The sequence below is a fragment of the Bubalus bubalis genome, chromosome 13 (assembly GCF_019923935.1).
Source record: "Bubalus bubalis isolate 160015118507 breed Murrah chromosome 13, NDDB_SH_1, whole genome shotgun sequence".
NCBI lineage: Eukaryota > Metazoa > Chordata > Mammalia > Artiodactyla > Bovidae > Bubalus > Bubalus bubalis.
The window spans coordinates 9,518,287-9,545,787 of record NC_059169.1 but is presented as its reverse complement, the minus strand read 5'-3'; the positions used below and the strand labels follow the sequence as shown (position 1 = coordinate 9,545,787).

Here is a 27,501-nt window from a genome sequence, read left to right as displayed (position 1 = left end):
GCTTATGTAAATCAATTCATGTTTTCCATGCACACGCAGAACTCAGCTTTAATGAAAAGAATCCTGTGTTCCGTCCCCTATAAGGCAAAGCTTCTTCTTTAATAGACTGTGAGCAAAGTTCCTCGTTGTTTTATCCGCGGTTCTACTCTTAAAAGACCCTAAATCAATTATTTGCTCAATTAAGAATTATATTTTCTCCTCAATCCTATTTCTAAGTATTCATTACTGTGTATTGAGGTTACTGAAAGTAAGGCACACCTGCGTGTTACAGTTTTGAAGAGTTGTTTTATGTTAACACTCCAAAGATCAAGGTGAAATTTTGTGCTATATGAGTTTGGGGACACAGAAAATGAGATTATGAGCCCAGACCTGTGAACTCCTATTATCATTTGTGAAGTTGATGGTGTTGAATTTTCTTCTTAATTTCCAGATTTAGCAACTAAAGCCCAGCGTAGAATTTAGGGTCAAGAGTTAGGAGTGGAAGTGTGAACAGTACTAGCTCTTTGGATTCTCCTTCCATTGTACTTTCCAGAGGGCTTCCCTTTAATCTACTATAAATGTTGGCAGAATTAAATACACTAATAAGCCGGAAGCATCCAGGGGTCAAGTCTTTGAATATGTGTTGTGTTTTTCTAGTACCTTTATAATCTTCTGGGAGTAAACAAAACGGTGACTGAACCTTGATGAGCAAGACTCACTTCATCCCTTCATTTGCTACAGTAAGAGCTAGACCATGTGACCAGAAGCAAAGGATGACTGTAACATACCAGAAAAATTTCCTTAAAGCCACTGAAAAGTTCTCGAACAACCTTCCTCATCTGAGGCACCAGCTTGAATATGCGCAGTGGTCGCAGGCAGCGGAGAACCAGTAAGAGCTGAGCTCCAGACTCCGCAGGCACGTTTTGGGGCATCCAACAAAGAAATATCAAGCTCACCTGGAGGGAAAAAAATAACCTCCAGAATTTATGCAATTTATCCTCTACTATCTATGTTTACTGTGAGCTAACTGGCTACAAGTTTCCTTTAGCAGAGATTTCATGTGTCATATAAGACAAGTGTTCACTGGACTTATTAAGACATGTAACTCAGCTCTATGGACTCGATCCAGACCTGCGAGCAGCCCCCAAAGAAGTCATCAGGTGTTTGCAGGAATGAAATAGGGGTCCCCACACCCCAGTGTGGGGACATAGGTACATCCTGCCCCCATCTTTTAACACATACACTGGAGGCTCTATAGACATCAGCAGGATAGAAATTCCTTTGATCAAGCATACTAAACCTTACACTTGACTGAATACTTACTATTTCATTAATGATCTAAACGTGCTACATGCTAACAGTCATAATTTTGCTTGTTGTGTTGGAAAAGACATTGATTTCATGCCTTCTTGGACAGACAGAAAGATAGAAATTTCTTAGAGTCCTCTACTGCGGTTTTCCCATTTAGCTTTTTTGGGAAGTGGCTCCAGTGCAGGGCATGTGGGATCTTAGCTCCTTGGCCAGGGATGGAACCCGTGCCCCCTGGAGTGGAAGTGCTGAGTCTTAAGCAACTGGACTGCCAGGGAATTCCGCCCCACCTCATTTTGTTTAAACAGACAGTTGAATGGTTACCCTCTCTGGCCTGGTATTTTATTTTATTCCTGGTGTTGGAATTGGAAGAGTGGTCCAACCATACTCTATTTATTTTCAGTGATAAGCGACTCATTGATCAACTATATGATGTAGTTATTTTTTAGTATAGGTGCCATAAGAATTGTGGCGTGCAAACTAGATTTGATATCTTAGACATCATTAATGCATGTCTTTTGTACACATGAATGTAGTTGATGTATCTGAACCATATCCATGAATATTTTTAATGCTTTTTATTTAGATTTTTACATGCAAGCCATTTATCTGCCTATAATAGACTGTGACTCTACTTAAGAACTCAGTTATGGCAGCAGAACCTCTGTGACTCACGTATCTCACTCTTGTACCAAGAAATGCAGGCAATTTGACAAAATCTTTCCATTTTGTATTTAGGAACTAACCAAAGACTTACAAGATATATAAATATGTCCATTACGCCACCAAAGTCCCTGATGACAGCGGTCGGAGTGAAAAATAGGCCATCTGCCATAATCTTCAGATTAAGCTCAATGCTCATGAATATCACAAACACATACTCGGCAATCTGAAATGGTCAGAAGGCAGTCTGGTCACCATGTATGCAAAAATCGCAGGTCAGCATTTCTCTGCTGAGCTGAGAGGTGAGATACGGCAGCAGTACCTGCAAAGTAGGTGTGTGCATCACTCTTCGAAAGGGGGATTCGAACATCATGGAGATGCAGGAGCAGATGGTTACGATAATCATGACCCAGTCCAGGTAAGTCACCAAGCCCAGTAAGTCACTGCCGAAGACCAAACAAAAGTTAGAAATGCAAATCCTCTGAGAAAAGTTGCTAAAAGTCATAGATGATGCTTCTGTGAGTCTAGAAACGTTGACTGGCATTTACAAAATGAACCTCCAACTGTATATTTCATATCATGATATAGAAACAAAACTAAAAAATTTTTAATTGTTTATGCAGTTAGTGGAACTTCAAATGTGCATGGAAAACAGAGTTTGTAATGCTTACTAAAGTTGATGGTACTTTGTATTTTTCACAGCTCCTGTGACCGGATCTGTTTTAGATCTGTAAGAGAGAACAAACACAGAAATTCTGCCAATAGCATGAGTGTTACACCTTGGCTTGTAGTATGCATAAACATCTCATCTACCTAAACTCTCTTTCAAATCCTCTACAAAATGTCTCTTACATATATGTTAACTGTATGTGACTTTGGAAGGCAGAGAACACTAGATGGAAGAAAAATCAGAAGTTTCAGTGGATGGCTTGCTGTTCAGTCACTAGGTTGTGTCTGACTTTTTGCAACCTCACGGACGGCAGCACACCAGGCTTCCCTGTCCTGCACTATCTCCTGGAGTTTGCTCAAACTCATGTCCATGGAGTCGGTGATGCCATCCAACGAGCTCATCCTCTGTCGACCCTTCTCCTTTTGCCTTCAGTCTTTCCCAGCATCAGGGTCTTTCCCAGTGAGTCAGCTTTTCACATCAGGTGGCCAAAGTATCGGAGCTTCAGCTTCAGCATCAATCCTTCCAATGAATATTCAGGGTTGATCTCCTTTAGGATTGACTGGCTTGATTTCCTTGCTGTCCAAGGGATTCTCAAGAATTTTCTCTAGCACCACGGTTTGAAAGCATCAAATCTTTGGTGTTCAGCATTGAAGATGCTTTATGGTCAAATCTTTATGGTCCAACTCAAGTTTACACTTTTTAGAATGCTTGATTTTAGGATTCATGACTCCATTCAACAATGTCTGACTAGGATATTACAAAATCAAATTTTGACTTCCATTTAAAAGTATGAAAACTCTTTGCCTTAGCAGATCAAGGATGTTCCTCATAATTATTTAATTAACTAGAAGTAGATTAATTAATTAAGTAGAACTCTTCACTCTGTATTTCACTGTGATCTTGCTGAGTAATTTATATAGAATTTCTTGGGGGTGTGATTTATAACTTTTACTTGCAGGAAGCCCATGAGCAGTCTTCGGTGAAACTCCTCATCCTCTGTGTGTGTGTGTGTGTTTCCAGTTACAGTAAAATCTTTCTGGGGCCACTGGAGGTGCATTGCTGACATAAGAGAATTAGAGCACAGGATACAAAGTGGAGAATCCCCAATTAGACGTAAACATGGAAGCAACCAATGGGATAATTCCAGATGAAAAGCCCACTTTAGGAACAGATCAAATCAACCCTACACTGTCAGTCTCTTTCTACTTGTGAAAACGCAGAGTTTTCAATCATTACTAAGGTGCTTTTAACGGTGAAGGTCTTTCTAGAACAGCAGGAAGAACATAGACTGGCGGTCAGAGAGGGTCATGCCATAGCTAATGTTCCTGGGCAAAGCCCTCACCCTCAGCTACATGCCCTCCTCTGCTGGGAGGGGGCACAAATGGGCCCCAGTGGCTCCTGAGGTCTCCTCCAGCTCTGAGGGCTTTAGTTTCCTGTTGCTGTCGTTCAGTCACTCAGTCATGTCCGACTCTTGTGCCTCCATGGACTGCAGCCCGCCAGGCTTCTCTGTCCACGGGATTCTCCAGGTGAGAATACTGGAGTGGATTGCCACGCCCTCCTCCGGGAGATCTTCCCAACCCAGGGATCGAACCCAGATCTCCTGCACTGCAGATGATTCTTTACCACTGAGCCACCAGGAAAGCCCTTCATGAGTTTCCTAGGGCCGCTGGGACAAAGCACTGCAGGCTGAGCGGCTTAGACAGCAGAAACTTCTCCCAGTTCTGGAGGCGCACACCTGGGTTGAAGGTATTGGTGGGTCGGTTCCTTTGGAGGCCATGAGGGAAGAATCTGCTCCAGCCTCGCTCCTTGGCCTGAAGACGGCTGTCCCCTCCCTGTGTCTTCACGTTGCCCCTCCTCTACAGCAATCTGTGTCCCGATTTCCTCATCTTATAAGGATGGCAAGTCTTATTGGATTAGGGCCACCTGAATGACCTCATTTTAATCTAATTACCTCTGTAAAGTCCTTCTCTCCAAGTAAGGTCACATTCTGAGGGCTTCAACGTTTGAATTTCTTCGGACGAGGGTGACACAGTTTAGTCCAATATGCTACTAATAACGGCATCAGGGAAGGTCCAGCTACTGAACGGAAAGTTTTCACACTTTCTCGCACTTCCCTGGTGGTCCAGTGGTTAAGACTTCGCCTTCCAGTGCAGGCGGTGCAGGTTCCATCCCTGGTCGAGAAGTCAAGATCCCATGTGCCTCATGCTCAAAACACCAAAGCATAAAACAGAAGTAATGTTGTAACAAGTTCAAAAAAGACTTTTAAAAGATCTGCATTGAAAACATTAAAAAAATTTTTTAACACTTTTTCCAGGATTCATAATGTCCTCTGGATGCTTACTTAAATTACACACGACAAGAGTCTCACTTCCTCCATTGGCTGCTTGCTAAACTTGGCTCAGCTTGTCCCAAAAGCACTGTCTTGTGGGCTGACCACCCTGACAGCCTCTCACACAACTTCTTCCACAAAGGGAGGTCCAGGGACCCCGGCCAGTGGGTTTTCTCGTAACAGTCGGTAATGGAAGCCCTAGTCAGCTTGATCTCTATTTTGTTGTGCATAGCATCTCTATTATTCTAGAATGAAAGTGTTTTGACCACAAAGAAACAAGTCTAAAAGAAGACACGGGCAGTGACCTTCGCTATGGCATTCCGTCTCCCCTTGTTTGAGTGCTTCCAAAATAAAATATGGAGCTAACCACCAGGATACAAACATTTTGGGAGTCCCTGGAACAAGTAACGGTGGGTGTGAAGTGCTTTGTAACCGTGCGTTTTGTATAAATGTTAACTACGTGCAACCATCACCCGGTCGGCGGCTCAGCCCGGAGGAGCAGCGTGATTAATTAGCCCACAGATTGTCTGGTGACCCCATTAGGACGACACAATTCTTCTTCCTGAGATGACAACTCCCCCCCACACTGCTGTTTGCCTGACTCGGGGCCAAACCCCTGGCTGCCATGGAGTCACTTACACGTTGAAGCGAGCCCGGACCACCACACGGCAGAAGTTCCTGAATCTGTGCTCTCGCCCCACGATGAACAGGGGCTTGTCGAAATAGGGGTGGTTCTCTCTCAGCTCCTCTTCCTGCACCTTCCTGTTCAGGGAAATGCACAGTTTGGGGGTGGGGTGGGTGTCAGGCTAGGGCAGGTCTGCCCTCCCTGAACGGGAGCCAGGAGACACCATCCCATCCCGCTGTACCTTTTCATTTCTGCTTGCTCCTTTTTCTCCTGGATCATCTTTATCTCACTGTCTTCTCTTTGTGCATTTCTGTATCTCACCGTGTTGGAATGCTAGAAAGAAAATAAAATGGGGCACATCGATGTGGGACAGTTTTCTGAGGGTCCCTCCCAAATATGATCATTTTTTTAAAGAAATGGAAAGGAGTATAGCTCTGTTGATTTTAATGGGCTTCCCTGGTGGCTCAGATGGTAAAGAATCGGCCTGCAATGCAGGAGACCTGGGGTCAATCCCTGGGTTGGGAAGATCCCCTGGAGAAGGGAATGGCTACCCACTTTGTAGATTTTAATGGCCAGAGTCATCTTAGCAGGGGTATTTTATTTTTTTCACAAAAGGGCATATTTTTCTAATAAGAACATTTATTGAGAACCTGTTATTTGCCAGGCACTGGTGCAGTGCTGTATGCCAAAGTGGGGAGGGGAACGACACAATCCCTGTTCTTATGGGGTTACTGTTTTTGTGGGGGGGAGAGATTAATAATTAAAATAAGTAAGAATATTAGAAAATGTTTAATGCTAAAGAGAAAAACAAATATTGTATATTAACACATGTATACTGGATCTGAAAAAATGGTACTGCTGCTGCTAAGTCGCTTCAGTCATGTCTGACTCTGTGCGACCCCATAGACCCCATTAGGCTCCCCCGTCCCTGGGATTCTTCAGGCAAGAACACTGGAGTGGGTTGCCATTTCCTTCTCCAATGCAGGAAAGTGAAAAGTGAAAGGGAAGTCGCTCAGTCGTGTCTGACTCTTTGGGACCCCATGGACTGCAGCCCACCAGGCTTCTCTGTCCATGGGATTTTCCAGGCAAGAGTGCTGGAGTGGGGTGCCATTGCCTTCTCCAGGAAAAATGGTACAGAGGAACCTATTTCTAGAGCAGGAATAGACAGGCAGACGTAGAGAAGGGATGGCTGGGCACGGGGGTGGGGGTGGGATGAATTAGGAGATTAGAACTGACATGTATACACCCCCACGTGTAAAATGGATAGTGGGAAGCTGCCGTATAGCACAGGGAGCTGAGCTCAGTGGTCTGTGGGGACCCAGACGGGTAGGACGGGGGCTGGGGGTGGGAAGGAGCTCCGAGAGGGGGATCCACATGTTTGTACAGCTGATTCATGTTGTTGCACAGCAGAAACTAACACAACATTGTAAAGTAACTATACCCCAACTTAAAAAATTAAAATAAAAAACAAAAGAAACAAAGGGGGATTAGGAGCACGAGAAGGTCGTAGCAGACCTTGGTAAGGAGCTGGTGTTATGTGAGCAAAAACGAGGAGGAGGCAGGGCACCGGACATCTTCCAAGATGTGCACTTTTGGGGAGAGGCGGGTCTGCATGTTCACACATGGATCTGACGGGATGCAGTGTTGGTCGAGGAAACAGAATAGGAAGAGCTGAGGCCATCAGGACAGCAGAGGCTGGGTTATTAGGATCCTGACCTTGGTTTTTACTCCGTAGAAGATGGAGAACCAGTGTTCATCTAACTGGATTGACTGTATAGAAAAGTATTCCTTGGACTTAACTTCTGTATCCCTTATCATTCGGAATAAGTGACAGATAAAACTCTCTTGTTTTAAATGGGTTCTATTCTGGAGGAAAAGACACTGGGAGAGATTTGTAGAACCCAGCAACTTTTTGCTATAAAGATGGGGCATAGATTTTTGTTATCTGTCTATGTAGAAAATACAATAAAAAAAATCTCTGAAGAGGAAATAAGCCTCTGGAATGGAGACTATTCAAATAGGGACTTCTGTTGTGTGTTTTTCTAAACACACCTCTTCAAAGGCATGTTCTAATTTGATGCTTAAGTAGACCACTGATTTCCATTGCGTCTCACCGAAGGAAAGTGCTTTGAATTAGTGTTTCCTTTCAACTCTCTCCACGTAACAGGTCTGACCTCCAAATTAAAAGGCCATGTGTTGGATCTTATCATAATTCAACATTGAGAATATGGTGGATCACATCAGAGCTGGAGCTGAAAAACCATGGTGTCAACAGATGTTGGCGCCAATTAGAACCATGCACATGGGCTAGTGGCAACATCATGGGTTCTCAGCATCAGCGTCCTGCATCCTCAGCGTTGACTGGAACACTTAACCAGGAGAGTGTACTCAACTAATACAGCAGATGGACTGTGCTGAAAACTCTAGACACTCTTCAGAAGTAAGAGGTAAAGTGGTTAAAAAAAAATAGGCAAAAAATCCAAAGTCTTGCTAAGCTTCTCTCGCTTTTCAGATGCTCTCCTTGACTCTGAACATTCAAGACTCTGCCTTCTTAGCCAAGCTATCCAGACTCAATACCTATGCCTTAATCAGGGCTTCACTAATGACCAGTATTTAATCAGTCCTTTCCAGCCCTCTCATGGCAATCTCAGTATGGTCCAGCTGCTGTTGACTCTAACCCATAGGTTAGACTTCCGCCTCCTCGGGTCTCCTTGGGCTGCCACGTGGCTTGTTCCTTCACCTCCTCTGGGCCCCTGGGCTAATGCAGTGGAACCCACCTCTCTAATGTTCCCTGCCCCCAAATCTCCACCTTTGATTTCTTTATACTGTTTTACTCTTCTTTGTAACACAGAGCAAATCTGTCACAGCAGTGATGATGGAAACTAGATAAAAAGTCACTCCCAGAATGGATTATATATTTGTTTGTTCACTGATTGTTTGTCTCTTTTACTAGGATGTAAGCTTCTGCAGGGCAGGAATTCTTTTTTTTTTTAATTGTTTAATTGTAGGATGATTGCTTTATGGTGTGGTGTTGCTCTTTCCTATGTGAATTGGCTGTAAGTATACGTACATCCCCTCCCTCTTGAACCTCCATCTCACCCACCCCATCTTACCCCTGTAGGTTATCACAGGGCAGCGAGCTAAACTCCCTCTGCTATAAAGCAACTTTCCACTAGCTCTCTCTTTTACACATGGTCCAAAGAGTCAAAGCTATGATTTTCCAGTAGTCATGCACAGATGTGAGAGTGGGACCATAAAGAAGGCTGAGCGCCGAAGAACTGATGCTTTTGAACTGTGGTGTGGGAGAAGACTCTCGAGAGTCCCTTGGACTGCAAGGAGATCCAACCAGTCCATCCTAAAGGAAATCAGTCCTGAATATTCACTGGAAGGACTGATGCTGAAACTCCAATACTTTGGCCACCTGATGCGAAGAGCCGACTCACTGAAAAAGACTTTGATGCTGGGAGAGATTGAAGGTGAAAGGAGAAGAGGGGGACAGAGGATGAGATGGTTAGACAGCATCACTGACTCAACGGACATGAATTTGAGCAAACTTCGGGAGATAGTGAAGGACAGAAGAGCTTGGCATGATGCAGTCTATGGAGTCACAAGGAGCTGGAGGCGACTTAGTGATTCAACAACAATAGGTGTATATATGTCAATGCGACTTTCTGAACTCGCCCCACCCTCGCCTTTCCCTGCTGTGTGCCCTGGTCCATTCTCTATGTCTGCATCTCCATTCCTAGTGCAGAGATTCTGTCTTGTTTCCCTGCTACTTCTTCTCCCTAGAGCCAGAACTGACAAATCATAAATACTTGATAAATATTGATATTTATTGAGTCAGTTAATAAATAAATGAGTGACCTAGAAAAGCAAAGAAATTCCTGGGAAAGTCTTATGAAGCCTTTGATAGAAAAATTCACCTAGAAACAAAATTTTCTTTCCTAGTATGTTAACCCTGGAATGACAGACACTGGGTCTAGATTTTAGGATATTTGGAAATCAGCAAAATATTTAAAGTTAATGATGTGACTCATTCCCATAAAATGCTTTAAATGTCTTTAATTTCAGTCAAACGCAAATGATATTTCACTTTTGCATTATACTATCTAAACAAAAGGACTTCTCTGGTGGCTCAGCAGCAGATAATTCACCTGCCAATGCAGGAGACACAGGTTTTAAGCCTAGGTCAGGAAGATCCCTTGGAGAAGGAAACAGCAGCCTACTCCAGTCTTCTTGTTTGGGAAATCGCATGGACAGAGGAGCTGGTGGGTTACAGTCCATGGGGTCGCAACGAGTCAGACACAACTCGGGGACTAGACAACAAAACAATCTAACAAAGATATGTGTATTGTAGGATGTCTGGACTTTTCTACAGTTCAGTCAGTCAGTTCAGTTGCTCAGTCGTGTCAGACTCTTTGTGACCCCATGAACTGCAGCACGCCAGGCTTCCCTGTCCATCACCAACTCTTGGAGTTGCTAAAACTCATGTCCATTGCATTGGTTGATACCATCCAACCCTCTCATCCTCTGTCATCCCCTTCTCCTTCTGCCTTCAATCTTTCTCAGCATCAGGGTCTTTTCAAATGAGTCAGTTCTTTGCATCAGGTAGTCAAAATATTGTACAGTTAGTGGTCACTTTTCTGTACCTGGCCATTTAATTTGCTGGCTGAATTTCCTGATTCCTTCTAGTATGAAGTCTTTTTTTTTTTTTTTTTTTTTAAACATAGTATGATTATATTTTAATACACAACCAAAATATAGACCACCACAGTAAATTGACAGCAATAAAATATGGTATTTCATTTGCACTACACTAAGACATTGATATACCAAGGAAACTGAAAGGAAAAAAAAAACAGAGCAAAATGAAATAATGCAAGAGACTGTAAGGATTAAGCATATATGAAGATGACAGACTGAACAGTAACAGAAGAAAGGCAATTCTTAAGGAGATATGACAGTGTGACAGAAGGAACCAAATGCTGGAATTGTCTAAGCAATCATTAAAGATAGTTTCACAGTCAAGCTTTCCAAATTCAAAGTGTTAGAACTTACATCTTGAGTCAGAGTTTCAAGAGATTTCCCCCTGCTGATCCTTTGGCTGTTTGATCCGTGTCTTAATGACCTAAAACAATCACAACAAACTGATCAATACATCTTGAGACCAAATTCGGACTTTTAAGCAATGAATATTATAAAAAAAAAAAAAAGCCCTGATAGCATCATGCATGCTTATTATTTATCTTTAGAGCAAAAGCTTTAGGTCTAACCACCTGCCTTTGATCCCATTGAACAAAATTCAGAATTTTTCCTTCTGATCTTAAAAGTGAGAGTGTGGTCATCATCAAGGAAAAGGTTTTTGAAATATTTTTTGAAATATTTTTTGATTTTTTGAATCTGACTGTGAGTTTCATGACTATTGTCGTCAACAAACAGAATTCAGTTCTTCACCCGTGCCTGCCTCCTGACCAGGGTTATGCACAGGAGATGCTTCCCCTAGAACTCTGGTCCTTGGCTTCTCTGCAGCCTCGTCTCCCTGTTATTTACCTGCGCTCTTGGCGGATGTGGTGTTGCACGCTAAGAATTGACCTTTCCTTCGCCGGCTGCCCCTCAAATGATCCGCTCAGCATGCGCTGTCGAGTGCAAGCTCTAGAGAAAAAAAAGGAGCCCCAGATAAATGCCTGATTCATACACTTGGGATGAATAATGCATAACTGCTCATTACCCTTCTTATTTTTAAGGAAACACCAATGATAAGACAAAATACGGCACATGACACATCGTCAAAAAGGTAAATGAGCTTTAGGTTCTGTGTCAAGAGCACTTTCAAAACAGAATGGTCATAACCACAAGAAAGTGCTGAAAAAGAAATAGACCCCTCAGCCCCCGCCACTAAATAGGAGAGCCTCTATTGAGATTCTATAAGCAGTAGGGCCAGCCTTCCCCTGGGTACCCTGGATGTTGGTTTTCAATTTAGACAGGGAGGTTTCTAATGAAAGCCCTTAGGGAAAGACTTGTCCAACCCAGGTTCCTGGACTGATGGAATATATGTTTCGAGGAGATTTGCAGAATGCTAGGAAAAGAAGAAAGTGAAAAGTTAGAGGTAAAAAAGTAATGGAAAGGACAAGTAATTAAAACTGGAATAAATGCCTAGAGAAACATCAGCTTTAAAGCCTGTGGCTTATAAGGGACCACTTGCTTTGCAGTCATAAAACTCTGAAGGCTTTTAAAAACATGTTCTCTTTAAACCATAACCAGGCCTGTGTTAACTTCAGATTTGCTAATAAGTGAAGACAACTGGGGGATAACACCTGTGAGGCAATGATTCTGAGAGAAAACATTGCTTCTCCAGGAAGCTCTGTCCAACTGGAAAAGACAGGAAGTCCCTTGACATAGTAGTAGAGTGGAAAAAAAATAATTCCAGGGTGAAGAGACCTGGTTCCAGGGTGACACTGTCATTAATGAGTTGAGGGACCTTTGGGCTTAATTTCATCACCCCAGAAGTGAGGAAAATACCTTGATGTTGAAGAAAACTCATAGACTTAAAATGCAGCGATTTTGTAACAGGCAAATCTTATGACACCACAGGTATTCAAACCAGAACCCATGGACTTCTGGCACTGCTTTCCAGAACACGGTCCGATTTATGGTTTCTAAAGTGCATTTCCAGAGAGGCTTTGAATCACATCATTACCGTCAGTCTTGGAGTTAAGATCTTTGAGAAAAAGACCTATGTCTATTCAGCATACCTAAAACAGCATTTTTTATGATACCATGTGTATTTTCAAGTACTTAAAAAACACTTTTGATGCCAGTGAAGATCATTGTGATGAATACCTATGAAAAGCAATACACATGTAATGAATGTAAATGCATTACAGGAAATAAGGCCCCCAAATCACTCTTCTTAGCTAATCAATTACATAGGCCACTTTGAGATAGAATTAAAATTTTATTGAACAGCAAAGAAATATAGAGACGATGCTTATTTCTGGGTTTCCCAGGTGGTACTGGTGGTAAAGAACCCATCTGCCAGTGTGGGAGACATAGGGACTTGGGTTCGATTCCTAGGTTGGGAAGATCCCCTGGAGGAGGGCATGGCAACCCACTCAAGTATTCTTTCCTGGAGAATCCCATGGACAGAGGAGCCTGGTGGGCTACAGTCCATGGGGTTGCAAACAGTCAGACATGACTGAAACAACTTAGCACACACATATGGTTATTTCCAGGACTGGAATGAGGTCAAGAGGAAGATACATTTGTAAGTTCAGCTGAGTTGACAAAGGTATAGGATGATTTCATATTATGTATATTAAGAATTATTTTTTGGACAAAGGCCTGAAAATCATGACGGCATTCTGAAAAATATCTACTTGGAGAACGGTGTTATTCCGGCATATACAGAACCCTGTCATTTGTATAAACCATCAAGACTTAACCTTCAGCCACTTTCTTAGTTAACTTTTATTTTTCATCCCAAGACTCTCCTCTAAGTGGCTGAGACCTATAGGTCTTAAATATGCAACACATACAACTTGATTATAAAATACCCTTCTGCGTTGGGTGTCCTTGATGTTTGAAATATATAGAATGTAACTGGTTTTAAGACGCCTGTGATTAAAAAAAAAGAAAACTGCTGGTACCTGCCCAGTAGCCCAGTCTGAAGATGCCTGGGCATCTTTGCTGGAGAAGAGTCAGGACCACAGCAGAGACCCCCTCCTCTGATTGAACAGGACAGGCAGGTCTCCATGGAGACAATCCCTCCCCCCAGGACATCTCCTCCTCCATCCCCTCCAGCAGCATGGCTGAAGTGGTGGGGAGAAAGCGACTCCCCTTTTCCTCTCTGGCTGATGACCAGCTAGCTCCCTCTTTCCTGCTGGATCTAGAGAATTCAGAAAAGAATACTTAAAAGGCTGGTGTTTCAGCCGTGCATGTGACATGCAGCTTTGCAGTCCATGGGTGAATCTTTCAATTCTCTGTGATTCACTCATCCAGGGTGGGGGTCACGGGGCTGGTTTTTTGCTCTATCATGCAATCAGAAAACCCGTGCTTAATCAGACTAAGATGGAGACTTAAATGTAACATATGAAACCATTTGCTTTAACATTTGCCAAACCTGATCCTACCGCTTCCTTCTATGTTATAAACACTGTTAGCCGGAAGAATTTCAAACTAGATACTGATGAAAAAAAGAAGAAGAGAATGCTCTGTAACTCTGGATCAGTTAAAACATGTAACAAGGGACTTCAGAGCATCAGCCTCTGTGGTTCCCGGTTGCTGGGCAAGAGGCCTCTGCCAGTCTTCTTGCTCTCTGAGCACAGGCTGTTGATGTTCCTCCTCCTTCCCTGGGGCTACAAGGTGCCCACAAGATCCAAGGAGAGTGAAATCAGGCAGATGGGGCCCTTGTGTCTTCACAATAATGGTCCCCTTTGGCATTTCAGGCCATCATCTGCCAGCCTCACACTCCAGCATCCCACCCCCACCTCTAGTACCAAGACGAAGCTCAACAGCATCCACCTCCATCCAGCAGTCAGTCCTCTAGTGGAGTCTTTTCTTAGACCAAATGTTCTGAAATCTCGTTCTTTCCCTTGAGGAGGTCCAGCATCTTTTGAACTAGGAAACTCTAGAGAGAAAGTATAGGGTTTCTTTACTGAAAACTGAGGGCCATATTCATGGCAAATTCAGTTCAGTTCTGTTGCTCAGTCATGTCTGACTCTTTGTGACCCCATGGATGCAGCACGCCAGGCTTCCCTGTCCATCACCAACTTCCAGAGCCTGCTCAAACTCATGTTCAATGAGTCAGTGACGCCATCCAACCATCTGTCGCCCCCTTCTCCTCCTGCCTTCATTCTTTCCCAGCCTTCATTTCTCCTGCCTTCATTCTTTCCCAGCATCAGGGTCTTTTCCAATGAGTCAGTTTTTTGCATCAGGTGGCCAAAGTAAATTGGGTGAAGACAAATTTTTTTGGACTTCCCAGGTGGCACAGCGGTAAAGAATCTGCCTGACAATGCAAGAGATGCAGGAGACATGGGTCCGATCCCTGGATAAGGAAGATCCCCGGGAGAAGGAACTGGCAACCCAGTCCATTATTCTTGCCTGGAGAATCCCATGGGCAGACAAAGCATGCTTGTCTCAGCCCCAGTGGTCACTGTCTGCCCGTGGGCCCCATGAGGGCAGTTACAGTCACAACTACTGAGCCTTCATCCTCGAGCCTGAGAGCTGCAATTACTGTAGTCTGTGCCCTAGAGCCTGTGCTTTGAAACAAGAGAAGCCACTCCAGTGAGAAGCCTGCAAACGACAATGAAGAGTAGCCCTGCTCGCTGCAACTAGAGAAAGCCCATGCAGCAAGAAGACCCAGCTCAGTCAAAAATAAGTAAATAAAAAGTATATAAAAGAAGAAAATATATGGGAAAAATCTTATACTGAGTTGGCCAAAAACCTCATTTGAATTTTTCCACAAAACGGAATGAACTTTTTGGACAACCCAATACAAGGTGACTAGATGCCCAAACCGATCCCTATGCATGATGCAAGAAACTCAGAGAGGAGGCTATGGATTTGGGGGAGAGGGGGGCTGCTGGAAGCAAGGGCGTGGGGAAGGATGCCCTGAGAACACCTGGGCTTTGAGGCCGGTGCAGCAAAGATGCAGCATTAGGATGTTTCTGTATAAAGACAACAGCTTCACACATAAGCCAATGTCACCATCTTTGATACATGTAAAATATTTTGTTAGTCAAGAAAACAATAAGCTTGGTAGAAAAGTCACTGCTGTCTGGTGTAATCAGCTGCTACTAAGAGGTTACAGAGTTTCTAATGCAATGGGCCAAGGTTCGCCCAAAAGTATGGTAAAAGCTTGCTTTACTGTCTTTAAAAAGAAATATAGTTTTATTATGTGCAAGCGTGGACTGTCACCCAAACTATGAACTACCAAATTGAGTTTCGACATGTGTCATATAATTACAAACTCTGATATACATGGGTTCTGATAAGTAACATCAAGTGAGAAATAAACATTTCACCGAGGGGAAAGTATGAAAGGATGATGTTCCACGTTCCTGTAGCCATGTTATTAACCAAGCTTGTTTAATGCTTACGGCATTTGGTCATTTAATGCTTACGGCATTAGTTACTTCCCTTACTAGACTGTGCATTTTTCACAGCCCATTTTATCACTCAAACTCATATTCCTAGAAGCAAAGTTCCTGGCACATGAAGGGACTGATGGAAGACAGGGGGATGTGAGGGTGTACAGAGAGTAGAGATGAATATGTGTGTGCGTGTGTGCACGTGTGTGTGTAGCAGGGCAGGCAGGACCTAGAACTTACTAGTCTCAGGTTCAGAGTGGCAAATCCACCCAGCAGTACAGAGGAGCTTCAAAGTTCTGCCTTTGCCTGGAGACTTAACGGAGAAGATGATTTGCAAAAACACACAGTTTAGAATCAAACACTTCTGACCTCAGCTTTTATAAGCTACAGGACCTCAGGCAAGGGATATGTCTTCTCTGAGCCTCGGTGCCATAAGCGTAAAATGTGGGGACGAAAATACTGACTTCATAGGGAGTGGGAAGGACCAAGCAGGGTTATGAATGTGCATGTGCTTTGGGAACACTGATGCTCGATTTAAATTTCAGTTTCCGTTAGCGACTCTTCTGTCTTGTCCTAAGTCACAGTTGATGCTGAAACTTAGAGGGTGGAGGCAGAGGACAAGTCTGATGGACATCTGCATTGGACGGTAAGTCTTTTCTGTTCTGACTGTGAACGGAGATGTACTCTCTGGACCAGCGTTGCAGCCTCTTAACTGGTCTCCACAAACGTATTATTATCCCAGGCAAAGTGATGTCTGAAGTGACCATCCGTGGTGTGATGGTGGTCCCCTCCCCCTGGTGATACGGGGCAGGACCCTGTGGCCCTCCCCGCTGCCCATCCTCCACCTGTCTGTTGTCTGCGGAAAAACCTTAGCCAAGGAAGAAGGTTAATCAGATATGTGAGAACATGCAGAAACAAAGGAAAACAGTCCAAGGAGACCAAATAGGAATAGTCATTAAGCATAGTCAAGGACCTTTAGTTCCTTCTCAATGGCTGTAGATAATATTCTGAGCCATGTCCTGTGAGTTGTCTTACAGATACTGAAACCCCCACCAGGCGGAGAAGTGAACGACAGGATGACCTGACTGTAGCTGTGATGTGAGTGCCTGTGTTCTCAGTTGCTAAGTCGTGTTCAAAAGCTGCCACAGTTCTGAGAACCGGCCTTAAGAAATGCAAACAAACCGACCCTAGAACTGAAGATTAACTACTTAAACCAATCAACATGACGCTGCTCAGACCACTGATGACCAATTTCAAGATGCCCGTCAGGGCTGACCGTGCTGTCGATGTATAGAGCCCCCTCCCTCTCTCTATAGAAGCTCGTGCCCCCTGACTGTTGGGGTTGGGGAGGAGTCAGCCTTTGGACAGAATCCACACCCACCCTCTACCCAGCTGCTGGCATCCAAAATAAAACAAACTTTCCTTTCCACCAACCTGCCCTCTATATTTCCCTCCCAGGTGGCTCAGTGATAAAGAACCTGTCTGCCAATTCAGAGACTCAGGAGACGCAGTTTTGATCCCTGGGTTGGGAAGATTCCCTGGAGAAGATGGCAATCCACTCCAGTATTCTTCCTGGGAAAGTCCAAAGTGAGACACGACTGAGCACACATGCACACCGTCTGAATTGGCTTTTGAGTGGGAGCAGCCCAACTGCATTGTTGGTTACGCTGGTTCCCTGATTTTTGTAGCCCCTTGAGTGTAGGCAGGACTTAAGAGACTTGCTTTTAACGAACAGAAGGCAGAAGGGATGGAAGAGGTCAACAGACACTGTGGTTCCACCTGCTGCAGTCTCTCACTTGCTCGAGGAAGAAGGCGGCATGCTGGGAGCTGCTCTAAGGAGAGACCCCCTTCCTAAGAGATGGGGGGCTCCCACCAACAGCCCAGTAGGCACACAAGCTTCTTAACAACTGTGCAAGCGAGCTAGGAAGGGGATGCTTCCCATTCCCCTCAAAACGTCTGCAACTTTGTGAGAGACCCAGAGCCAGAGACCCTGCGAAGCCATGCCTACCTTTTTTATTTTTATTTATTTTTCATTGAAGGATGATTGCTTTACTATACTGTATTGGTTTCAAGAGGAAGGAGACACACGTATACCTGTGGCTGACTCATGTTGATACATGGCAGAAAGCAACACATGCCCAGCTTCTTGACCAAAGTTGTGAGTTCATCCATGTGCTGTTTAAATCCCTAATTGTGGAGTAGTTTGCAACACAGCAATAGGTAATGAATACCATTATCATCACTGCCTTAAAATCCTCAACATCCTATTGCTCCTCAGAAAAAGATGAAGACCCAAAGCTCAGCTTGACTTGCAAGGTCCTGTAGGGTCTGCCCCTGACAGCCCCTCCAGGTCCCATCTTCCACCAGCAGGGACCTTGCTTTCCACATCGCTCTCCGTGGTCCTGCCGATCCTCACATGTGCCAGGCTCCAAAGAGCTCCAAGACACCCCGGCTGGTCACCGATGACTCCACCTTGTACACAGTAGGTGCTCAACAAACATTTGTTAAATGAACGAACCTTGACATCTGCAAAGATCAAATATTTTCATTTCTTTTTTGATCCTTTTATGCTTACGAAGCATGGAAATAATCACAAACAAAACAGCATGTGCTTGAACTGTGCTTTTGAAAGGGGACGTTAAATAATCTTAATTTGATCTCAAGTTAGAATACTACTAACTTTTTATTTATTTTTTATTCATTTACTTTTACTTTTTTTTTATTCATTGGGCTTCCTTGGTAGCTGAGACGGTAAAGCATCTGCCTGCAATGCAGGAGATCCGGGTTCAATTCCTGGGTTGGGAAGATCTCCTGGAGAAGGAAATGGCAACCCACTCCAGTACTCTTGCCTGGAAAATCCCATGGACGGAGAAGCCTCATAGTCAACAGTCCATGGGGTCGCAAAGAGTTGGACATGACTGAGTGACTTCACTTTCACTTGAACACTACACCATGCAAGAAACACGCTGCATGTCTATGATAGAGGAGACCCTGAGACGGGAATAAAAAATCAGACAGTGTTCCTTGCAAGTACAAAGCTTATAAATCTTTATCTGTATTCTCTGAGAAAGTTATTAAGAGAAACTTGCAAACCATCACTGGGAACAAGGTCACCGTATACCATGTCTTACAGCAATCTATGGCCAAACCAAAATAGTAAATAAGGGAGGAATCTGAGACTGTTACTCTTTACCAACAAGAAATAAGATGCATCTGTTGTTAAAGTTGTTAAAGTCAGGAAAAAACCTAGTCCGAAGGAAAAGTACTCGAAGATTCAATTCTATTTTGCCGCTTTACATTTTTCATAAGGATTTAGATGCCTTCTGGTCTCATGGAAGCAAGACAATGCTCAGGTGTTGAAGAGACACACTGTGATCTCCAGGGACGGTCTGGCTCATCCGGGCAGGGGGGAGACCCTAAGAGTTGTGATGTGAAGGTCTTCAATATCTTTCCTTTATCCCTTCATAATGGCAAGTCCTTGAAGCCTGGGTTCTTAGAAACTCCATTTTGTGGGCTTAAAATTAAAAACAAAACAAAACACTTGGTCAGCTTGCCTGGCTTCTGGAACTGGAAAGCACAAAGCTTCAAGGGTCTGGTGAAAAATAATGAAGCCTTTTGTCTTGTCTGAGTGAGGAAATTCTCTATTATGCAGGCATCTGTAATCCCTTTATCCCTGCTCCCTGGAGGAGAAGGACAGTGGGGCATGCTCCTTCTCCCAGCTGGGGTTAACGTTCCGCCCTCTCTACCTTTGAAAGTAAAACAAGACTAGGACCCCTGATGATGACTCAAACGTGGGAATATTCTTCAGCAAATACGTACTCCCAGTTGCAAAAATATTACCCCTGGTTTCTTGCCAAGCCTTTGAAAAAAAAATATGAAAGATTGACTTTTTCCCCCCCTTCTCTGCCTTGCCTTTGTGTTGTGGAATTTCAATTACCCCTTATATGACAGCCATATATTTATATAAAATCTTCTATGGAGGTCGAGGGGAGAGAATTGTGTCTTAAGAAATTGTCTCTATTTTTCTTGACATGTTTCCATCTAAAATATTTTAAGACTGGCCCAAAGATGATGTTTCTAAGAGAGATCTTAGGGTTTTATTAGCCTTTAAACACCATGAGTTGTTTATAGAAACAGTAGCAGGGGGTCCTTGGTTTCTTTCTTAGCTGTCTCCACATCTTCTTTCTTAATGTTCCCAGACACGGGATGGGCAAAGTCTGTACGTTCTATAATGAAAGACAGAGGCCTGTGAGTCTTCAAATTACTTTCATACATTATAGAGAAGTTAAATTACATGGTATTAAGTGTCTGGTATTAAATGTCATTACCATCTAAAGGCATGGTAATATGACTTCACAGAACGTTGAATTTGAGGGTCCCCTTGTAAAGTATTATCAGATGTGGTTAATGTAAGATAGTCACTTCAAGAGACTTATTGGAAAAGACCCCGATGGTGGGAAAGATTGAGGGCAGGAGGAGAAGGGGGCGGCAGAGGATGAGATGGTTGGATGGCACCACTGACTCAGTGGAGATGAGTTTGAACAAACTCTGGGAGACATTGGAGGACATCGCAAGGAAGCTTGGCGTGCTGTAGTCCATGGGGTCACAAACAGGAGGACATGATTGAGTGGCTGAACAACATCAAGAGAGAATAGAGAGATAGTCCTTCAGGGGTAATGACGTAAAACCATGGCTTCAGAACCTGGGAAGAGAACAGGTGAGTGCTTCCTAGGAAGGACTCTCACCTGCCTCCACAACGCTAAAGCTAACGGTGAGTTCCTCGCTCCTGGCCTCCGGCAATGAGAGAAGAGCTGCGTTTGTTTATAGGTTTATAGTTTATATCGTACTGAAGATCCAGCTCCTTTGTGAGTCAGCCCAGTCCTGAGGACGGCTCTTCAATAGCCACAGAGAATCAGTTCCTTCCGATCTTGTGTTTTTCAAGAAAATGTTTTCATACGTAGACATGTAAATACACCGACAACCAGACCTTACTGTTTTAGATCGAAAAACGAAAGAAGCCTTAAGTCTTATCGTACACAGGTACCATACGTGAGAAGGAAAATGACCTCTTGAGAAATCCATGCCTTTAGTGCATCTATCGAAATTCAGCAAATAAAATATCTGAAACCCCGTACCATTCACTGGGTGGTAAACCTTGCTGAGGATTCCAAAAAATGCCAACTGCTATGCAAAGGCTGAGCTTTTTAATACCAAAAACAAAATCTGCCAAATGCTGCATAAACCATTCAAACTGATTTTTCTAGAGATATGCATCTTCCTCTATTACTTACTGCTTTACCCATCAGTGATAAAATAGTAAAAGAAAAACCTAGTCAAAATATCTTCCCACATCTGTTAGGTAAAATTTAATAGCAGCTCTCCTAATCCATAGTATTAATACAATCACTTTGGGGGCTTATCTGAAAGTAATCTACAAATCATATACTATGTCAATGAAATATATTTTGATTACTACAAATCAGGTACTACCTAGAAAAAGAGAATATATTATTTTACTATGTAAGGTGATGGACGTTACCTAGACTTCTTTGTGGTGATCATTTCACAGTATATACAAAACGCCTAGAATCACTATGCTGTACACCTGACACTAATACATATGTTAATTATATCTCAATAGAACATTTTTCAAAGTTCAAGGAAAGGGAAGAAGGCAATGGCACCCCACTCCAGTACTCTTGCCTGGAAAATCCCATGGACGGAGGAGCCTGGTAGGCTGCAGTCTATGGGATTGCGAAGAGTTGGACACGACTGAGCGACTTCACTTTCACTTTTCACTTTCATGCATTGGAGAAGGAAATGGCAACCCACTCCAGTGTTCTTGCCTGGAGAATCCCAGGGACGGTGGAGCCTGGTGGGCTGCCGTCTCTGGGGTCGCACAGAGTCGGACACGACTGAAGCGACGTAGCAGCAGCAGCAGCAGCAAGCAAAGAAAGTTTAGTTGGTAAAAGCAAACAAAACAAGAATATATTGTTTCAATTAAGTTATATTTTGCCTCCTTGAAATTTTCACTATTTTATGTTTTATTCAAATGCATGCACCCACAGATTCTTTTTTTAAAATTAACTAATTATTTTTTCTGGCGCCACCATATGGTATGCAGAAATTCCTCCACCAGGGGTTGAACCCAAGCCCCTGAAGTGGAAGCATGGAGTCTTAACTACTGGACCACCAAGGAAGTCTCCCACATATCGTACTGCCTTAGTTTATTGTTCTCTGAATACAGCTAATTTCTACCCATTTACTTAGTCTCTATATCTCCAAATGGTCTTCCAACCAGTCTACAAGTTTTTTAAGTACCAGGAAAATCTTCATAAAGAAAGCCAATAGTTAGGCAGACTTAACAAACTCACAGATAAATATTTACAATAGTATTTAATATTTACATGAAATATTTGATTACTGTGTAATGGCAATACTAATAGAGTCATACTAAAAGTCTATGTATTTCTAAACATAGTCAATATATTAATACATCTATTTATTAAATCAGATAGTAATAATTTAATTTAATTAATAAAGGGTACAGTAATGCCCCATACTCTCTTTCCTTAAAACTTCAGGTTATTCTTGCTAATGATGGTTATAAACATTTGCTGTGGTGTCTGCAGGCTGACCAGTCTCAGCTTGCTTCCTCTCATCTGCGGGGTCTCCCTGGTGCACCACAGCCCCCAGGGGCTGAAGCAGGTCTCACTGAGCTCTGGCAAGTCTGGCCCCGGGTTCTGGGACGTGCACGGTCCTCGCATCCTCTCGGGGATGCTGTGCATGCCCTGTGAGCCGTGCCCAGGGCACGGAGCTGCACAGAACTCCCGTGACCTTACCCAGAAGTTGCTGAACTCCTGGGCTAACAGATGAAACAATAATTTGAAAAGGAGAACGTGTTCCATGGGAAAAAGCCAAGGGGATAAGAAATTGTGCTCTGCATTGCAAAGCGCTCTTAGACTCCCCGAGAATCTGCTCAGAGAACTGGCAGCTCCAGTCTAGACAAGACAAGGCAGAGTAGGATGAAGAGGCTCTTTGTCCTCTCCTCAAACTCCCCTGCTCTCACAGCTAGCGAAGTGCACAAGGACAGGTGGACTTTGGAGGGAATCTTTGAGATTTAATTTGAATTTCTTCCTCTAGAAAGTTCTATGTTCTTCTCCATGGTTCAAAATCAGGTTTGCCACCCCTTCCAGGGGAAGAAGACTTAGATGCTTACATCCTAGGGAAGAGTCCAGATGTCAGTTCATCTCCCTTGGGGAGAGAGAGCTGGGAGAATAAGACCCTCAGAGATGCCAGCGGATCAAGAGAAATACCTCACCGAGCCCATGGCCCAGGAAGGACCTACCCCAGCTAAGCCCTCAACCATCCTGAAGTTATGGAGCACCAATGCTATGTGCACACGGAAGGTTCCAGGCAGGAATTACAACCCCTGCAGAAGAGGATGCCATGCGTGTCCCAGCCCCAGTGGTCCCTGGTCTGCCCATGGTGCCCATGTTGGCAGTCACACCTTCTGTCCAGCTGCTCCCTTGCCCTGGGCACCAGCCCCTCTGAACCAACGATCTCAATTAAATTCTGCTCACCGTCACTGTTCCGGCTGCCAAGCCCATCGGGCTCCACTTTACCTACACCTGCAGCCACCCCCAAACCTCTCTGTGGGATGCTGGTCTCTACCTGTTTGACTAGGCTTCCTGCCAATGCCTCTGTAGGTTCTGAGACAGGACTATTTTATTTCCTGGCCCATCCAAGCAGAATGGAGACTTTCACAGCCTCCCTTTAGGCATTACAAAGATCACAGTTCTCCATGTCCAGGAGTTTCCATCGGCTACTGGGGATGCTAACCTGGGCTGAGAAATCTGTTGTTAGTTTACAACTATATCCGACAATAAGCATCCAGCAAATGAACTAAACAAATGATCTGATGATACCCTGAAGATGTTAGCCAGTCTAGCAAAGCTTGGTGGTGGCAGTGGTTTGGTCACTAAATCATGTATGACTCTTGAGACCCCATGGACTGTGGCCTGCCAGACTCCTCTGTCCATAGGATTTCCCAGGCAAGAATACGGGAGTAGGTTGCCATTCCCTTCTCCAGAGGATCTTCCTGACCCAGGGATTGAACCCAGATCTCCTGCACTGCAGGTGGATTCTCTACCGACTGAGCCACCAGGGAAGTTTCTCAGCTGAGCTGCAGCAGTACAGTGCTTCTAGCTGGGTGAGCAAGAACTTTGGGATCAACCTGGAAAAAGAGTACACTGATGTGTCAAAAGCATTTTATGCTCCTCAGATCTGGCCTCTGCTGGACAACAGTGGACATTCTGCAGCAAGCCCTGGAGGATCAGCTTTGAAAGGTAGCTGTCAGTTGCTTGTCCCTCGGGGCAACCGTGGGTCTCCCCTAACTTGTTCCCAATAATGGAAAATCAACTACAGATACCAACTTGTGTAACCCTCTCCTATAAGTCAGGGGCTATAAATTTACAGACCTCATTTAAGAGATGAGAAAACAGAGGTGCAGAGACATAAGCAACTTGCCTAATGTCAGACATCCAGAAGGCATGGAGCCAGGATTCTTACTTATCTGGGCTACAGGGCTGCTGAGTAAGCACTTGATACACATGCTCTGGTAATCCTATGAGGTCAAAATGCAGAGGGTGCAGGTTTGATCCCCGGTCAGGGAACTTAGACCCCATACGCTGTGTGGTGTGGCCAAAAGATTGAAAAAAAAAAAAAATATATATATATATATACACACACACACATACACACATAGAAAGAGAGAGAGAGAGAGAGATACTACTCGGTTTTGGTATATTGTTTTGTTATATTAAAATGTCCATTTCTTCAGTGTAGGAACAATTTAAGGAATAAACTTTGAAAAAAGTGATGAGAAAAACTGACCTAGTAAGTCATTAAATATATTTAGTTTCTAAACAGTAAGTAGCATTCAATTATATTTTAAACATATTAATTCAGTGTATGGAAAAGACAATTATATCACAGATCCAAATATCACATTACAAAAATCATACCAGACTGAGCACTCAGAGAGGTTATAAGATTCCGTCCCTATCTAAAGAGATACTGATTGTGAACGGCAAAAGGATGGAACTTTCTGAAATAATGGAACGTGTTTAATTATATTCTTCTGACATTTCTCGATGCATTCAGCCTCACAGGAATGATAATGCGTTTTTGCTCAATTTCAGGGCTCGAATTAGAGAAATCTCAGGAGAGGGGGCGATGCTTTCGAAAGCTCAGTGCTTGGTGTTTTGATTTCATCTGATGTGGTATAAAGGTCACTGCCTTTTGAAGAAAGCTTTCTCTAGTGGAGCTGAACAGTGTAGACAAAGTCAAAACAAGAGTGAATTTAATAGCGACCTTGGATTTTATAATTTAGGGCCATCCTCTTTCTCAAAAGACTCTCCAGGTAAGCCTGGCCCATCAGTGCCAAGTGAATCAGCTGCATTTAAGCTTTTGACAGTGTTCTCAAGTTCTGTTAAAATGCCCTACTTTTGTTTCTCATCGAAGTGTTTCTATACATACCCAGAATTTCATTTCAATTTTCAAAGCACACATTAATTTCAAAAAAAATAATAAGTAGAAAAATACAACCGAAAGATGATTATATTATGTAGAATTATATTCAGATTATAATATGTAGAAATCACTGGTGACCCCACCACTGATTGAACACTCTAGCCTCTCTCTGAAAGTCTTTTTTCTTTGTGGACTTGAATTTCCTGTTCATAGGGAGGTATACAGCATGTTCTTTGCTAGAATAACTCAGATCCTGTTTCAAACAGAAGATGGATATTTGAAAATGTGGGTCCCCTGAGAAGTGAGAACCCTGGTAATTCCACAGCTTCAATATCAGCACTAAGAACCAAGACCCCTCCATTAATAGGACTTGAATATTCATTCCAGGAAAATGAATGTCCAGGAATTTAAGGCCATAACAAATAAGTAATTTCATTGTTAGCTTCAAGAACTTTCCGAAAATCCACTCATCTGAACTATAGACTAAAGGACTGTTTTCTCTCTCTAGAAAACAGGTCAACCACTGCACACACCAGTCCAGATTGGTTCTCATTGGTTCTCATTAAGACTCCGGCCGAGACCCTGCCTAGCTGGGTCCACCAACCCTAAACATTTTAAGAATGCTGTTACTCAAAATCAGTTATATTTATTTTTGAAATGTAATACATGAAAATGAAGGTGTTAGTTGCTCAGTTGTGTCCAGCTCTTTGTGACCCCATGGACTGCAGCCCGTCAGGCTCCTCTGTCCGTGGAAATGCCCAGGCAAGAATACCGGAGTGGGTAGCCATTCCCTTCTCCAAGGGGAGCTTCTTGATCCAGGGGATTTGAGCTCAGGTCTCCTGCATCCCAGGCAGATTCTTTACTATCTGAGCCACCAGGGAGGTTAAGAATTCAAGACATAGACTAGAATAGATTTCTGCAGCAAAGATGGCAGCTCAGAGTCACCATTTATTTTCCCTCTTCTCAAAATCACTCCCAAATCAAGAAGGTAAGTGAAATAACAGAAATGCAAACTCCATCTCAATAGCTGATAACTGAACTATTGAGCCATAGAGAGTGGAAAGGGCATTAAAGGCAGTGGACACCTAAACGTGTGTTACCTCTTCTTCATTCCCGACCCGGAGTGTTGCCCTCCTCCAAATAGTAATGGAGTAATAGTATTTGTTACCTGTATATCCTGAAGAGTACTAAACTCTTTTTTTTTTTTTAATTGAGGTGTACCTGATGTATAGAGCTTCCCTGGTGGCTCAGTGGTAAAGAATCCACCTGCCAATGCAAAAGACTTGGGTTTGACTTGGCAACCCACTCCAGTATTCTTGCCTGGGAAATCCCATGGACAGAGGAGCCTGGCAGACTACAGTCCATGGGATCAAAAAGAGTTGGACATGACTTAGTGACTAAAACAACAACTAATGTAAAACATTATATTAGTTTTGGGGTACAACATAATGATTCAATACTTGTACACACTGCAAAATAATCTAGACCCTTACTTATATCAAGAATTTTGCCTAATCTCAACCAGACTTCCCCACTAAAAACACTGAAACCTAAGCCCCAAAACTTATGAATATTCACCCTTGACCTACCCCTTCTGAGTCATTATTAAGACTGCTGAACTGGGCATTTTCCTCATAGTAAATATTACATTTCACTTGGCTTCATCAGCTGATTACTCAGATAACCTTTTTGGGCAGTCTATACCTCAAAGGCAGATGAGAAAACAGGGGTCAGATAAGCGAATTGCTCAAAGTTATAGAGTCCCCTAACACTAAGTCCAGTATCCTGTGTACAGACTTTGGGGAGCCCAAAGATCACCTTCTCCAAACTTTAAACAGGGAACTAAAATCCCATATGCCCAGCAATGTGGCCCCCAAACTCCACTATTCTTAATAATGCAGGTGGAGTGGAAGAGAAACAGACTCCTTCTCTTTAGCACCATTTATAGAGAGCTTCCTTGGAGAAGGCAATGGCACCCCACTCCAGCGCTCTTGCCTGGAAAATCCCATGGACAGAGGAGCCTGGTAGGCTGCGGTCCACGGGGTCGCTAAGAGTCAGACACGACTGAGTGACTTCACTTTCACTTTTCACTTTCATGCATCGGAGAAGGAAATGGCAACCCACTCCAGTGCTCTTGCCTGGAGAATCCCAGGGACGGGGAGCCTGGTGGGCTGCCGTCTATGGGGTCGCACAGAGTTGGACACGACTGAAGCGACGTAGCAGCAGCAGCAGCAGCAGCAGAGAGGGCTTCCGTTTATGGACTGATCTGTTCCCCCAGTCAGCCATTCCACCTCCAGGCTCCAGT

At 43.6% G+C, this 27,501-nt stretch overlaps 1 protein-coding gene across 6 annotated transcripts in view; it reads right to left on the bottom strand.

Moving 5' to 3' along the window:
• NALCN (sodium leak channel, non-selective) overlaps nucleotides 1–27,501 on the bottom strand; it is a 303,051-nt gene that overhangs the window by 47,103 nt on the left and 228,447 nt on the right. For all 6 annotated transcript variants that reach the window (XM_045162542.1, XM_045162541.1, XM_045162544.1 and 3 more), the window contains 8 exons: nucleotides 11,125–11,226; nucleotides 10,633–10,702; nucleotides 5,816–5,907; nucleotides 5,589–5,711; nucleotides 2,622–2,678; nucleotides 2,273–2,393; nucleotides 2,045–2,176; nucleotides 768–935 (listed from right to left, as the gene is read on the bottom strand). In XM_045162542.1, coding sequence (XP_045018477.1) covers nucleotides 768–935; nucleotides 2,045–2,176; nucleotides 2,273–2,393; nucleotides 2,622–2,678; nucleotides 5,589–5,711; nucleotides 5,816–5,907; nucleotides 10,633–10,702; nucleotides 11,125–11,226 — 865 coding nt within the window. The remainder of the gene's footprint in view (nucleotides 1–767; nucleotides 936–2,044; nucleotides 2,177–2,272; nucleotides 2,394–2,621; nucleotides 2,679–5,588; nucleotides 5,712–5,815; nucleotides 5,908–10,632; nucleotides 10,703–11,124; nucleotides 11,227–27,501) is intronic.